Source organism: Amblyomma mixtum, chromosome 4, assembly GCF_055824585.1.
Source record: "Amblyomma mixtum isolate Tamu chromosome 4, ASM5582458v1, whole genome shotgun sequence".
NCBI classification, from domain to species: Eukaryota; Metazoa; Arthropoda; class Arachnida; order Ixodida; family Ixodidae; genus Amblyomma; species Amblyomma mixtum.
Window position 1 is genome coordinate 124070127 of NC_143015.1, and position 16623 is coordinate 124086749.

The 16623-nt window shown below is 50.4% G+C and overlaps 1 protein-coding gene across 1 annotated transcript; it reads right to left on the reverse strand.

Annotated features, from left to right (window-relative positions):
* Window positions 1-3753: 3753 nt before the first annotated feature.
* Window positions 3754-12271, reverse strand: LOC149348146 (endothelin-converting enzyme homolog). Its single transcript, XM_089585751.1, has 3 exons — window positions 11942-12271; window positions 10312-10998; window positions 3754-5931 (listed from the first exon to the last, which is right to left on the reverse strand). Exons 1-3 carry the CDS (start codon window positions 11945-11947, stop codon window positions 4963-4965), a joined length of 1662 nt encoding a protein of 553 aa, XP_089441877.1. The 5' UTR covers window positions 11948-12271; the 3' UTR covers window positions 3754-4962.
* Window positions 12272-16623: the final 4352 nt, after the last annotated feature.

Consider the following 16623-nt stretch of genomic DNA (forward strand, 5'->3'; position numbering starts at 1 on the left):
TGCCGGCTATAGGTGGCGCTACGCGGTAGTAGTATACAATAGCGCTACGGTGAACCACTGTATTGCTTATAGCAGAAGACCACTTATGACCGCCGACATATATAAGCACGTCCGCTGGTTGAGACGGGAACCGATGGATACAGGGTCCGCCCGTAGTTGTTTCGAAGCAGCGGCCCGGAACTGCTGGTTTAGAAGAACATCAATTTGGGCTAGATGGTGCATTATTTGAGACAGAAAAGGAAAATAGCGCTGCAAAAAGACGTACACAAGAGAGACTGACACAGGACTTGCGCTAACTTCATCTGATTTTATTTACTGCAAAGCCAGCAAATATATAGAAAATTCAAGGCATGCGCAATAGAAACACCGGTACAACAGGCATCAACAAAACCGTTCAAGATATGCTATCTCAGTCTTGAAAAGGCGGACCGAGGTATCACTCACGCAATCTAATCCCCTCTTCCTAATGTGGAATGCTTCCAACAGCTCCCGCGCCTTCGTATCTCCACTCCTGCCCAGAATCTTTATCTCCCGAAGCCGTGGCTCACACTTCTTGCATTGCTGGCATCTTTTTTGCCCCGGCCCACGTTCTGCCGCACGATTACACACGAAGCATTCCACATTAGGAAGAGGGGATTAGATTGCGTGAGTGATACCTCGGTCCGCCTTTTCAAGACTGAGATAGCATATCTTGAACGGTTTTGTTGATGCCTGTTGTACCGGTGTTTCTATTGCGCATGCCTTGAATTTTCTATATATTTGCTGGCTTTGCAGTAAATAAAATCAGATGAAGTTAGCGCAAGTCCTGTGTCAGTCTCTCTTGTGTATACGTCTTTTTGCAGCGCTATTTTTCTTTTCTGTCTCGGAACTGCGTTCCGCTAAATTCCCCATTCCGCTCGTCGCTCGATGTAATTGCTCATCCGGCTGAAACATGGTGGCGGCCGCAATTTCGCACTCCGTGCGGTGCGAAGACAGCACAAGACGGAACAAATGTATGCCCTGAAAGCGTGAGGAGGTTTCCCACGAAATCTCGTTTCCCATGTCGTCCTTCTTCTACATTTCCGTTGTCCGATGTCGTTGGGGCATGCTTTCGGGGAGCGCGAGTTCCCGATATCTCAACCATCTATTTTGGTAAGCATAGCCTGTCATGGTTCCTGTTCAACTCTGTCTAGCTATTTCAGCGAGCCATACCCAGGAAGTGTGCAGAAACGCGAACAGCACTTATCTCCTACTGAGCCGGAGTACCAAGGTTCGAACCCGACCGCGGCGGCCGCGTTTCGATGGAGGCGAAACGCAAAAGGCGCCCATGTGCTGTGCGATGTCAGTGCACGTTAAAGATCCCCAGGTGGTCGAAATTTTCCGGAGCCCTCCACTACGGCACCTCTTTCTTCCTTTCTTCTTTCACTCCCTCCTTTATCCCTTCCCTTCAGGCACGGTTCGGGTTGCCACTGAGATATGCGAGACAGTTAATACGTCATCTGCTAGTTAGTAAACACCTACATCGGCGACACAGAATCCCTCCCCCTCCCGCAGTACAAGGGCCCTCCTAACGAGGCTCTCGATGCGCCCATAACAGAGGTGGAGGTTAGGGCCGAAATTTTGACTTTAAAGACGCGATCGGCCCCCGGCCCAGACGGGGTTACGAACAAATTATTAAGGAATCTGGACGACATGTCCATAACGGCACTCACGAAATACATGCAGGAGGTATGGAGTAGCGGCCGTCTCCCTCAGCAATGGAAAACTGCAAACGTGGTGCTAATCCCTAAGCCGGGTAAATTCCGCCCGGATTAGAAAATCTCAGACCAATTTCCCTAACCTCGTGCGTAGGAAAGCTTATGGAACGCGTCATCCAGGCTAGACTGACACGCTTCATGGAGCAGAACGACCTGTGGCGGCACGAGATGGTCGGGTTCCGGCCGGGCTTGTGTACGCAGGACGTGATGCTTCGCTTGCAATATGACATTATAAATTCGAGATCCAATGACGCGAAGGTGATTTTAGGTTTAGATCTAACCAAAGCCTTCGACAATGTTAAGCATGCGGCCGTCCTTGCGGGGCTTCAGGACATAGGTGTCGGCGAAAGGACGTATAATTACATCAAGGATTTCCTGTCGCACAGGACGATAAAACTAAAATTTCAGGACTTAGAATTCCCCAAGGTTTACCTGGGAAGTAAGGGAACGCCACAGGGATCGGTGCTCTCCCCCTCCCTTTTTAACGTGGCAATGAGGGGCCTTCCCGCCGCACTCAGGAATATAGACGGCATAAAATTTAGCTTGTACGCAGATGACATCAACATATGGTTGAACAGTGGTAGTGACGGTAGCATAGAAGAGCGGCTGCATGCAGGCAGCGGCAGACACTGTAGTGTCCTACGCGGCCGAAAGGGGCCTTGTGTGTTCGCCGCAGAAATCAGAACTTTTTGTTTACAATCCGAAAGCGCTCCGGTGCAAGCGCGACTGGAATTTTGAAATTAAGGTAGAGGGAAAAGCTGTACCGAAAGTTAATCACATCAGAATCCTCGGACTTTTTATCCAAGAGGACGGTTACAATGAAGGAACGATCAAGAAGCTCAGCAACTACGCTGCGCAAGTAACAGGGATCTTCAGGATGGTCCCGCTGAAGGGCAGGTGCCTCAAAGAAAGTAGCCTCTTGAAACTGACGCAGGCGCATATTATTATTAGCCGAATATGCAATGCCACGCCATTCCTCGATATTAGGGTAAACGAGAGAGAGAAGATCGACGCAATTATTAGGCTTTGCGTCAAGAGGGCGCTGGGCGTACCTATCTCCACCTCTACAGACCGCCTGTTGGAAATGGGGGTGCATAATACTTGGATTGAACTCGCCGAGGCGGTGCGAATCGCCCAGCTCGAAAGACTGAGTACAACGAATACGGGCCGGACCATCTTAGAGTGGGTCGGCCGAAAAGTAGATAGGGGCATGTGCGACAAGGTCGCCCTACCGCCACAATGTCGCGAGAATATCATCGTTCCCCCCCTCCCCCTCAACATACACCCAGAACATCACCGGGAAAGACGGGAGAAGAGGGCGGAGGCGCTGGTTAAAAGGGCCGGAAATTTCAGGGCAAATGAGGTTGCCTACGTGGACGCAGCGAGTGGCAGGTCGGGGGCGGCGGTCGCCTGGTAGTCGACGGCCGAGGTGCACCAGTCGCTGCCGCCTCAATTAGGAGTAGAAACATAGATACGGCCGAGGAGGTCGCAATAGCGCTTGCTTGCGCCGGAACCAAGGCTAGTTTGATTCTTAGTGACAGCAAAACAGCAATCTGCAACATCGGAAAGGGCAGGGTCTCGCCAGAAACGGCTCGAATTCTGTCCGCAGCCAAAATTGATCGCAAGATCACCTTAATTTGTGTCCCAGCACACACATCCGTCCCCGGTAACGAGGCGGCCCATGCACATGTTAGCCCGAGATCTCTACTTCCGGGTAACTGTAGAGCCGCCCGACCACCAGGGGATGGACGAACGTTTGCAAACGTACGCGGAAATCGCCGTGCACTACAGGTTAGGCAGGCGTCTAATGCCACCACCAGATCCAAACTTAACCAATACAGAGGCCATCGCCTGGCGACGATTACAGGCCGGAAATTTCGTTAATCCTGTCTGGTTATTTCAAACCACGTTAGACGATAAAAAAGGTGACGAATGTAAGACCTGTGGAGCGAGGGGGACCCAGTTTAACGGGGCACAAAGTCAGATTGTGAGCCTTCGGTTGTCTTCTTTTCGGCACTTGAGCACCTTCGTGCGCTGGTGAAACTGTTGTGCTTATAGAAAAGCACGGAAACAGCGCACGAGGGAAATTATCCAAGCTTATACCATATTATCAAAGATGGTGATCGCTGCATAAGTGACGCTTCGATAGCTCTGACAAAAAAGGAGATTTCTGACTAAGTGAAGAAATCGACCTTGCAAGCAAGTGTTTGGGTGTCTTTTTTTCACCCGTTTTTCTTTTATCTCTTATCACGCGTTTTTTTCGTCATGTTCTTTTCTCGTTCTCATCTTATATATTAAGTCGGAGACAGCGCAAGGTCGTGACAAAGCAAGGTCATGACCCTGCTTTTTGTCCCCGTCTTTATTCGCATTCCATGTGCCACACACCTTTGAGAAGAGCTGTCAGTCTTGAAACGAAAGTACGCAATTGAGAACCGATGGAACGAAGGGGTTAAAGAATGAAATCGGAGCGCGGTAGGAAACACCGAATGACGACATTGGTTTAGCAGCAGAGTCGACGTTCACGACTAACGATAGCCAAGCGAAATAGCACGTTCCCATTTTCCTCCATGCATTCTGGCTATGGGTAATGCGCCGATATATCGGCTACGAGACAGCTTTTTTTTCTCTCAGGAAAAATAATTCAGGAGAAAGCGTTGCATCATACGGCCGGCCTCAGCAAGCCAGGGTTTCTTGACGCCGTTTCCCGTCCTCTTTCCTTGGTGGGCTGAGCATGGAAGTGCGACCCAGGAAGTTTTTAGCAACAGCCTTTAGGATAACGTACAGCAATAAAGGGCAACAACGTTTCCAATTTTCATTAGGCACATTACCTGCGTCTCGAGGTCAGTTTCGGGGTTAGATTGGCCTAATTAATCGGCACCATCGACAAGCCGCGCCATAATAGTAAATTTTGATAGCAGAGGCGCAAGGAAACATTAGAGTAGTACTGTAAAACGAAAACGCGATAATGTGTGGAAGCCAAAAATCTACTGCGGATATATATACGTCAAGATCCCGATGTCTGGTCGCGGTTTCTGTCGTGACGTACTGCCTGCCCAGCAGCAAGCATGAATGTCTTGCTGAAGCGTTCCAAAACGCTCATGGAAGCCTCTTTGTATTTGTGGTAGGATTGAGATACAGCGCGTTTGTTCCTTGATTATATGCCGCCGCGTGGGGTCCTCTTAGACTCGAGCTATTTGAATGAGGCTAATGTTCCTTATCCACGCGGTCAGTGGAAGGTGCACCGCTCGGTCGGGTTGAGCGGCGCTCCGCTGGGACACCGGAAGGCGTCCGCGAAGCGCTGCTGGTTGGCCACCGGCAGGTTGCAGCGCAGCGCCAGGGCCGGGTAGACGCCCGGAGGGCTATGGCGCAGGTACGCGTTCGGGCCGCAGAACTCGAAGCAGGACGCGACGAAGAACAGCTGCTCCTGCGTGTAGCCCAGGAGTGCCGGCTGTTGCGGAAGCGTCGCGTACGCCAGGTGCGCCTTCTCAGTGCCGGCAGTGTCCGCGAACGTCTCGGACACGGCGGCGGCAGCGTGCAGCTTGTTACGTGTCAGTTTCTCCAACTGGCCCAGAACGCAGTCGAATTTTTTCGTGAAATTCTCGTACGAGTATGTGCTCCACCAGGTTATCTCGTCGCCCGTCCTGGTGGTGTTGCTCAGCTTCGGGTCGAAGCTGTGCGTCAGCTCGTGGCCCAGCACTTTGCCGATGGCCCCGTAGTTGACCGCCTCGGGCACGCCCATCGTCAGGAAGGGCGGGGCCAAGATGGCCGAGGTGATGACCATGAGGTGGTTCACGGGGACGTAGTAGGCGTTCACTTCGATCATGTTGAGCGCAGTGTCCTCGCGGCGCACCACGACGCTTTCGTTCGGCTGGAGAAGGCGTTTGTACTTCTCCGATCGACGCCGCCACGCGTCCAGGAAGGACGTCAAGAAGGGCTGCGTGAACTCCGGCAGGTAGTCGTGGTACGCTTCCAGGGCTTCGTCGCTCTTCAGGTGTGCCGGCAGGGAAACCACCGACAGGAGACTCCCGACGTGCTCAGCGGCGCCTGCAGCTGTCGAGCTGTCCATCCACGCGAGGCTGGCGAAGTTCCTCTGCGTGCTGGTGCGCACGGCCATCCAGATCTTCTCGGTGGCGGCGACGGCCTCGGACAAGCGCAGTTCGTCGGCCAGCAAGCGGCTCAGTGCGTACGGGGCGACCTGCAGAATTGAATGAGAAGCTCGCTTTTGTGGTCGTGCATGCACAGCTCATCGAAATAAATCGCTGCAATGCGGCAAAGCTGCTTTGGCACTGATACATCACCCCCAGAAAGAAGCAACTGAGAAGAGTACGGCAAAATAACTTGTGCATAAAAAATATTAGGAAGCCAATAGTTATCGAATTCTGGAAAATCATAGGGGAGTGTTGGCTGGTTGGTTTATGGAGTTTAACGTCCAAAAGCGACTCAGGCTATGAGAGACGCCGTAGTGAAGAGCTCCGGAAATTTCGGCCACCTGGGATTCTTTAACGTGCACTGACATCGCACAGTACTCGGGCCTCTAGAATTTCGCCACCATCGAAATTCGACCGCCGCGGCCGGGATCGAACCCGCGCCTTTCGGGTCAGCAGCCGAGCACCATAACCACTGAGCCACCGCGGCGGCGCTGCAATGCGGCAAAGCTGCTTCGGCACTGATACATCATCACCCCCAGAAAGAAGCAACTGAGAAGAGTACGGCAAAATAACTTGTGGATAACAAATATTGGGAAGCCAATAGTTATCGAATTCTGGGAAATCATAGGGGAGTGTTTTTTTATTTGCGTTGCTGATTAATATGAACTTAGTAGTGTAATCACTTTATGACTAATATAGAGCAGGAATGCAGGACATTATACGTCAGCAAAATAGACGAAGGTAGCGCTGGTGAACTCTCTCAAGGTTAGGTAATATGCAACATAAATAGCTCCGAAACTAGAAAACTGGACGGCCGCTGCCATGGCTCTGTTGATACAGAACAGTATGCGACATACAGGGGTTGTGTGTTCGTACACCACTGGTGACATGTTATCGTTTTTTCTTCTACTTTATTTGCAGTTACTTTCGAGTAATAAAGTGACTACTCTACAAACTTTCCATTAAGCAAAAGTAGAAATTAAAAACAATTTCTCTGTGCTTTCCTTGCTTCCGAAATCTCTTTGCTTCCTAGCCCCCTTATTCCCTACTTGTCTGCTGAATGTGCCTAAAAAAGATCAGTGTGTACCTTGCCGTGTGGAATAATTAACACATTTGCAACTACGAACATGTAATACCCTCTAACGAGGGTCTTTAAGGTATTAAAGTGAAGTGAAGTGAACAATTAGCAGCATCTCGAGTGAGATTTCTGGAGCAAAAAGAAAGAGATAGTGTTGTAATATACGCCCTAACTTACCGGTACCAAGTCTTCGCCAAGTCGTGAACTCTTACGGTGAGCAGAGTATAGTTTTAGGTAGAAAAAGTGCAGCATTCCACTAATTTTAAAGAACTTGACAGGAAGGAAATCCTATGCGTGCCATCTTTCAAATAAGTTGCAAGGCGCAGATTCATTTCAAGAATACTGCAGGGGATACTGCGCTGCCGTTTGGTATAACTGCTAATATAGCAATTTATCTATACATCACAATGATCAGTGAAAGTAATTGAAAATTGAAGGGAGTGAAAGAAGAAAGGAAGGAAGAGGTGCCGTAGTGCAGGGCCCCGGAATAATTTCGACCACCTGGGGACCTTTAACGTGCACTGACATCGCACAGCACATGGGCGCCTTTTGCGTTTCGCCTTCACCGAAACGCGGCCGCCGCGGCCGGGTTCGAACCCAGCAACTCTGTCTCGGTAGACGAGCCCCTTAACGACTGAGCCACCGCAGCGGGTATCAGTAATGTATATCGCATGTTTCAGAAGTGCTTTTTAGTGCCCTATTATCAGCCTTTGACGGGAAATAGGCCAGCATAGATTAAATTTTAATCTATTTATTATTAGCCCTCTACACATGTTACTTCCTTGATTCTAAAACTTAAGACGCATTTATGACTACAAAATGAAAACCAGCTTTCCTGCACACCTAAAGCGGTTCTGTAACGTTTTTAATACGGTATAAAAGCTCACTCAATCGCTTGATTGTACCATCACGAACATCTGAGCGAAAGAACGCACTTCTACACACAGCAAGTAGCCCGCAATCACGCATCTAAAGATGGCCGGCCTACAAACTTCCGCCCTCTTCTCAGCAACACTTCCGTGCATATAGCTTTAGAAATGGCTGGCTATTGGTCGGAATATTTCAGATGCGAGGAAGCTATCGTGGTCGCGGCTGCAACAAGCACGCCCCACCGGCATCTTGAGAAGCTTCGCCTCCCGCAGAATTTCCGCTCGCGTCCACAGAGCGGCGGTGGGGCTTGAGCGCCGACCTTCTAGACCCCAACCCTCCCTAACTCTTCCTTTTGCAACAATAAATGTTTTACTACTACTACTTTAGCATGTAAAAGAAAAGGAAGGCCGAAAGGAGAGAAGAAGACGCGTAGACGCTGAATTCCAAATTCTAACAGCTGAAAACTCCGCTTCTGCATAACGCCTTTAGAAAAAAAAATGACAATCGTATGGAGTCTGTACTGAATCGGGTTTTAGGGCCTCTTTGACGCAAAGACGCTCAGAAGTTGCAACAGAAGCTGTGACAAATGAGAAATCTAATGGCATCGCATCTCTTAAGGCGACTTAAGCGTCCCCCATAGTTTTTATAATCATAGGAAGCTGGAAGTGCAGGTGCTAGAGGTACTAAAGCTGGCGCAACAAATCTTGGCTATTTCGACGAGTCACGTGCACTGGAGAGGTTTCTTTGCCTGCAAGCTTCTCGAAAGCGCATGCATTTTGGCGCGGTGTAGCCAATATTTGTTGGGCCACAGCGCCGAGGGTAACCGCGCTTTCGAAATTCTAAAAACTGTTATGGAGATTATTTACGATGGGCTACACGCCTCTCAAAAATTAAGAAGCCATGAAGTTATTTAACCAGCCGGCTTGTGGGCACACCTTAGCTGCATTTTAATGTACTACACCACTGAGAATGCTATGCGAAAAAGAAGCGCTCTTCTAACTTAAAAAGCCTATTTTTAAAAATTGTGTAAAGTCTTGGGTGAAGCACCCTGTATACAGTCATTTCACGTAACTTGAGCCAACGATTACAAAGAAGTGGCATTATATAAGAGAAACAAGAAGTACATTGCTTTTGTTGTCGGGTGGTGCAACCGAAAACATCCCTTAAATTCTTCTAATTAGTTATTGAGCGAAGCTTAATTACGTATACTTTATTAATTTATTCAATGCGTATTGTTGAAGCGTAGGACGGTTCAGGAATATTGAAATCTGTTTTTTACGGCGACATAATAGCTGCGTACTCTTTTTATCCAGCGTTAAAGAAAGCCTTTAAAATATTATGGAGGGCTGTGAATGCGAAAGCATATGTGTCTCATTGTGGGACACTAGTTAAAAATATTTGTTTGCTAATTAGTGAGTAGTTCGAATATCTCCAAGGCCTTTAGGGTAACGACCTTTGTGTTGAGGACGTTTGCAGCAGAGGCTTTTAGTTCAAAGGCCAATTGGTTTGGTTTATTGGTTTATTTGGGTTTAGCGTCCCAAAGTGACTCAGGCTACGAGGGACGCCGTAGTGAAGGGCTCCGGAAATTTCGGCCACCTGGGGTTCTCTAACGTGCACTGACATCGCACAGTACGCGGGCCTCTAGAATTTCGCCTCCATCGAAATTCGGCCGCCGCGGCCGAGATCGAACCTGCGTCTTTCGGGCCAGCAGCCGGGCGCCATAACCGGAGTCGCTGTCGGTGTCGTTGACCGTCCATATAAAGACGGCGTACAAAAAACAAACACGAAAAACACAGGAAGAACAGGATGGACCGAGCGAAAGATCCACGAAAAATACCCAGAGAAGCAACCTAGGAGGCAGGTGGGCCACATAGGTCACGTGACCTTGTCGCGCCATCACAACCTGAACAGCGGATAGTGAGCAAACTGCGCACCGTGGCTGCTCGGGAAGAGCAGCCTCTCGTGGGCTCTGCTCATGCGCGCCTCTCCTCCTCCAACTCCGCTGGTTGAAAACAAACCGCCAGCTTCTACTGCGCATGCGCAGTTCACGTTAGAGACAGAGGCATGCCACAGGTGGCGCCAGCTGTCAAGGACACACTTGCTTCGCAGTTGCGTTTGTTTGCTCCCACGTGCGTTTGTTTGGTTTGGTTTATGGGGTTTAACGTCCCAAAGCGACTAAGGCTATGAGAGACGCCGTAGTGGAGGGCTTCGGAAATTTCGACCACCTGGGGTTCTTTACCGTGCACTGACATCGCACAGTACACGGGCCTGTAGAATTTCGCCTGCATCGAAATTCAACCGCCGCGGCCGGGATTGAACCCGTGTCTTTCGGGTCAGCAGCCGAGCACCATAACCACGGAGCCACCGCGGCTAGCAGACTAATTGTGGCTACTCCACAGAGTGCGCCACATCTTGTTAAAAAGGCGGGTTATGGCGCACACGTATCTGCTGGAAGCAGCCCCGAGGGCGGAAATCGTACCTGGTTGACGAGTTCCTGGCAGCCGTAAGCCGCCCTGATGACCGTAGGGGCGGGGTGGAAGCACTCGATCAGCGGGTACGAAGCACCGGCGTACACCTGCAGGACCAGGTACCAGCCGCCGAACAGAGCCAGATCCACGTAGTCGGACGACTTGGTCACTCTCAGCAGCTCGCGAAGCAGCGTGGTAGTGTTGCTGAACGTCAGCACGTTCTCTTCCTTATCGATGGATCGGTCCTGAGGCAGGTGCTTATTGACGACACGCAGCCAGTCGGACAGGTCTGCCAAAGGCAGCGTACCGTTCGCCAGGCTTTCGACGGTGCTGTAGTTTCTCGACGGCCGGCTCCCGGCGAATAGGGCGATCAAGATCGAGACCCACTCGACGGACGTGCGTTGCACGCGCTCGGCCGCCTGCGAGATGGTAGAGCGCGTCGCCGACGGCGCCACGGCCGGCAAGCAGGTAGCCACGACGCGCTCCTCGAACGTCGAGTTCTGCTGAAAAGCGGCGACATCCAGCGTGAGGCTGTACCGCTTGTCCGTCTTGAGGTACGGGTGCAGCGTGAGCACGAATGGTGTCGCCAGGCCATAGTCGAGCGGGAGGCCCAGCAGGAAATCCATCGCGTCGAAGCCTTTTGGAAGGGAGAGTGAGGGCCACACGAAGTTGAACTTCTTGAACACATCGTAGAGGACCTGAGGCGATGGGAGTGCGCCCAATTAAGTGTGCGAGCTGTAGTCGGGTACAACTGAAGTCCGCAGTGAAACTCCCTCCACCCTTATAAAAATGGTCTATAGACAGTCTACAGACTTCTTATTGACTCTATTCACTTCCTATAGAAATTGCTTTTTGTCTATTCATAGTCTATAGACATAAGCCTGCTAAAAGTGTATGGCCATAAATCTGTAGATTGTCTATAGAGTGTCTATGGCATTTGTATTGCCTATAGACTTTTGTCCATAGACAGTCTATAGACACTATGTAGACTGTCTAAAACTTTTTTTGTGAGGGCAGGACTGCCGCACAGGTTTCCTCCACGACAATAAAGTAGTACATTGTTAAAACTTTCATTGTTACCTGCACAAGAAGCTAGTCACAAGAACAAAAATTATAAGCTCTAGAATTTTGTTACCTAGCTGGCTTGTTTAATATACTGAAACAGTACTTCGTTTACTATTGTGATTGGCCAGCGGAGTAGTACACTACGCCGCGGACCGTGGCACAGTGCTAGCAACTGGTGTTTTTTAGGTTGTATCCTACAATAGACGGCTTGCCCTGCCGATTACTCGACTAGCACGACAAACGTTGAACATGATGCCAACAATCACGGGAGGCTATTTAGGCTGTCTTTTTATTTCCCTTGATTCAGCTCTTCTGAGCACACAATTTCTTTGAAGATGACGTGCGCTATGAAAAATTTGCATATAAGGTGTTCATTATTCAGTCTGTGATCATTCAGGATTATTTGAGGTAGAAATACTATTTATCACACGAAGAAAACGACTTGATTATGATGATAATGATTTTAATTTAATACCGCATGGAGCACCTTGGCTGAGCGGCACCATGGCTAACATACGTTTTCGGTGTCTTGGCAGTGAAAACATATGTTATCTTGGCACTGAAGCTAACGCTCACCTTCATGTCGTCTCGCTGCTGGTCGTGCACAGCGCGGCACGCCTGGTAGGCGAGGACGCTCCTCCGGACGGCGGCCGGCTTCAGCGAAGCGCCCGGCGGCCTCTCGAGGGCGTCGAACAGCAGCACGGACACGCGCCCCTGGAGCAGCGAGAACTGGCCGGAGGGCTGCAGCGGGTGGTTGCGCTCCCATCTGCCGCACACGTGCTCGAACAGGTTGTCGCACGGGTCCACGTCGCGACTCACGCTGGCCGCCAGCTCGTCCGCGTAGTTGAAGCAGCGCGTTGGGTGGTCGCACCAGGGAAAGGCCGCCAGGGCCGCCTGTTCCACCAGGTACTTGACGACGCCGTACAGGACGCCCATCACTATGACCACCAGAGGATTCAAGGCGCCCATGGCATTCTCGGAGGCCCTGAGGCAGAACTTGTGCTTGTCTTCGCTCGTGGGCAATGGCTGTGCCTCTTCTTCTTCTTCACCATATGAAAATGGCACATACCCACGCGGGGGGATTGGCCAAGGTACGGTAATGAATGCCAAGGAAAAAAAAAGCGGGAAAAAAAAGCTAAGTAAAATAGCAGAATGTTTGAAATTAGAAAATATGTATGAATTGTTAAAAATCTTTAATAAATAAACAAATTAGATATTTCAGGAATAAAATAAAATACGCTTTTTGGACATTCGGTGGAACTTTATATGGAGTTAACAGGGTAAGCGACCAATCGCAATGATGTAATCATGAAGGTAGCCGCAAATAGTGCTTAACGAGAATCCCGTGGCGCTCGCACCAAACGAGAGCAGAACGAGTAGACAAAGGGAGTCCTAACCTCGAAAGAGGGACTTCCAAATACTGTTTTCTCTGAAATCCCTAGTCACTTCTGCTTCTTCGCCTGCTGCTCGTGGAACCGACGAAATGGTCAGAATGATGATGATGATGATGTCCTCAGGCTTAATGGCATGAGAAGGCAGACTGCATTTTCTTCTTCGCTGCTGATTAGAACGCCATTTTAGGCCAACCAGTACATGAGAAGTACTTGGAAGGGTAGCAGACACAAATGAAGAGGATCCAGAAAAAAAAAGAAACAATAACGACAGCAATTACGGCGTTGTTCAAAGGCGGGCGCTGTTGGCAAAGCAAACAGATAAGAAACTGCTTAATGGGTGTGGTGGGAGTTAAGGAAGGGTGGCTGCGGGATCGGCCTTGGTGCGCGGTGTCCTCAGGCCAGGACCCCAATATACTTTTGCGGTTATCAGCGGAAAGCATAAGCAAGTCATGCATTCACAAGTGGACGCAATTTTTTTACTATGTCTGTACCAGAAACTGAAGAACCGCCGTCATAAGAGCGTCACGTAGACTGCACGTCATTTCTCACAGTACAGTGGGCTCTTTAAATGTAATACAGACAGAGGTGGTAGCAGTTTGGAATGTTTTATCGCCGTTTGAGGCCTAGCGCGATGGAAGCGTGAGGCGGCAGTTGTAGCGATGTAAGCCCCTCTAAAAAATCTCCGCGACTGCTGCACACTACACGCATCACACCTCAGTGCTCACAGATTCTCAAGCAGGGTACCTAGAGTTTTTGCGAGGGACCCGCCCTCCCTCCTCCGCGAAAATACTCTCCAACCTTCCACACCCACCGCCGCACCCCATCACCATATTCGGGCGCGAATACGTACGCGGAAATGAGCGCAGTCATGCATTTGCCGCAGAACTGAGCTCCCGCGCCCCGGTGAATGACCTCCCGAATCCCTTCACTAGAACCCCTCGACTACAACACGATCGTGCACAACTACAGAACATAAGGCACAACCTACCTGACTGCTCCCAAGACCGCATCCAGAGTACGTGCTGGAGAAAACTCCAGTCGCTTTCCTTCACATCACCCCGCATCGAGCACCTGTCCACTCAACCAACAATACATCTGGGAATGCGCCTACTTACTACGAGTACCACCCAGACCTAACTACAAAAGTTTCTCCTGGGAGGCCGCACGTTTAGACACATGGCCCGCTGGGCAGCTCCGTCTGATTGGGCGCGCTGTATACTGGAAGGGACCGCTACGAAGCTCCTGGACTGAGGAAAATTTCTGGGAGAAGGATCACCACTCCGCCGGGACAATAGGTTTTTGCTCCTCCCCAGGGGCTGCTGATTTTCCAATAATTTTGGAACATCAAGATGTCTAGCCATCATACCTTTTTTGTCGTTAAATGGAGCGTCAGTGACATAAGATGTTTTCAGTGCACAAGCAAAGCATCAGCTGTGAAAGGGGGTGGGTGTACTCGAGTGTCTCTCCTTTAAAAAAAATAAATTGCTGTCCGCGACGTCCACCCCAATGTCTCGATGGCTGCGCGTTACAATCTACACACTTTAAATTGCTGTCGCCTTTGCTGAAAAACAAAATTACGATCTCGGCGCACACTCCAACAAGCTTCACTAACAACAACTTCAACCCGATAGCGCTAAATGCCCAGTTTTCCAGAAAATCCGGTGTCGACGTTGTCGGCGTGCTGTACTGGGCGATGGTCTGTCCTTACCTGCGGTCGGCGAGAGAGCGCATGGTATCCTATCACGAGGTCACTCTGCACTATCGCAATGATAGGTTCATCTACCCTCCTCCATACAAACTTCTCATAAAACCCAAGCAGGTCGCCTAGCGCAGCTCCAAGCCAACCCCTATAATATACTCTGCTATATAAGGGCGAATACAGCCCCTTCTGCAAGCTGGGTGGTCACCCCAGGCCACCCTTGCCCATATCCTGCTCGAGTGCCTTCAGGACATTTCGCAAGAGGGCGTGCAGCTATCGAACCCCGACCAGTGGGAGGCCGCGATGCTTAGCTCTGGCCTGGACGTCCAACTCCGGGTCGTGGGCCGAGCTATAGAGGTCGCCGAATGTCAAGGGTTTAAGGCTACCTGACGAGGCTGCACCTCCGCAGATTCCTACCACACTTTTGTCGACGAATGCACGTCTACATCACACAGCCCGGGCGCCCGTCACGCGCCCATGGCCGCTTCTTCTTCTCTGGGGCTGAGAGGGTGGGGGGGGGGGGTCGGGCGGGGCAAATGCTTTCAGCCGAGCGCACGCAACAGGAAGGACGGGCCAGCCGTCGGTCATGCAGCCGTCCCCTCCCCGACTGGGCCACCAGCCAGTCGGCGCCGACCAAAATGGGCAGGTCCTCTTAGTGGACACTGTGCAAGATTACCTCTTCTGCACGGGTACGCCAATTCCGAAGTGCGCACGTTCCGCATGATCACATCCTGATCATGGCATCACACTGTACACACTAACGAGAGCTTAAAACTTTCCAGCACACCTTGAAGACATTCTATTCAGCCCACCTTGAAGACATTCTACTGGCCAGCGTGATAATGTAGAATTAGGAATTACGACACGTCATGCCATTTATACAGGCGTAAGTACAGCCTTTGTCGAAAGTTTGGAACCCAGGGGCTTTTCTTTTGAGCCACACTGTGTCGTTCTTAATGAATCTCTAGCGCTCCAAATTTCCTAGACATGAGAAGATTTCTGGTACTGCCTCCTGCAATGGGTAGGACTTCCATGAATGCTCCTGGAGTCCCAGTATAAAGCTTGGAAGTGAACCCCCTGGGCTCTAAACTTTTGACAAAGACTGTACATGCGCATCCAGTTCAAACAATTCCTTTGCAAGATGTAAGCGAACGACTTGTTGCAACATTCAATAGAGAAGGCCTCGTTTCAAGAGTGGCCAACAGACTCAAGAAGCCTAACGCTCCTTAATGTCGGAGAAGGTGAGGTAACGCCTCAGGACGGCCCAGCAGTACTCGTTGAGGCCATCCAGCTGAAGGCGACCGTCTTCCCGCGGATGGCACTCCACCCGCTCACGCACCACTCCCGCGAGTCGCATGAACTCGTTCATGGGCTGCAGGCGGGCAACCGCTTCGCGGACCATCGCGGCTGCCACGATCTTGCTGACTGACGACAGCCGGGCGACCTCCTTCACCAGCATACTGTGCCGGGACATACGTTCCAGGGCGGAAGCACCGCGCCTGGGAAAGAAGCAAGATTACGAGCTGAACTTAGTAGCAGAAGGCTGCAGTAGAGTACAGAGTAGAAATGCTCTTACACTTTATAAGTGAAACTTGAAGCCGCCCTGAGATACCACCGTGGCATCACGAAAACTGCCTCATACAGTGGTAAGGTACCGTCCTTGTCAAAAGTAACCAGGCTGCATGGTTTGCTTCTAGCTCGTACAGTGGAGCCCTTACAGCTTCCCTGAAGCTGAAATGGTCGTTAAAGGTAAGGCCTAGGGGTCTTCTTACCTTCTAACACCTTTTGATCTTTAGGAAAGCCACAAGGGCTACACTATATAAGCTAGAAGAAAACCATGAAGCCTGGTTACTTTTGACAAAGACGGTACCTAGGCTGGCCTGTAAGGCTATCACTGTTGGCCTGTTGTAAGGTACTATGTTGTCCTGTACTGACAGATTACTGTTTCATAATGACAAAGACAATACAGAGACGCTGCGGTAAGGTATCACTGAAAATGGAGCATTTATAACTTAGAAATGGTCAGAAAGATGAACAGGTGTCACCACCTACAGCTCTTTTCACAAGAAAAGTGTGGGGTGTGCCGGGTGGGAAACGCAGAGATTCGTTTCGAAATAGGGATCACGGAGTCCTTTTCGGTGAGGACGTCATGAATATGAAGTGAG

Coding starts and splice junctions, on each gene's coding strand:
- LOC149348146 (XM_089585751.1), bottom strand. Junction 5,932..10,311: donor GCCAGGAACTCGTCAACCAG/GTACGATTTCCG, acceptor TCAATTCTGCAG/GTCGCCCCGTACGCACTGAG.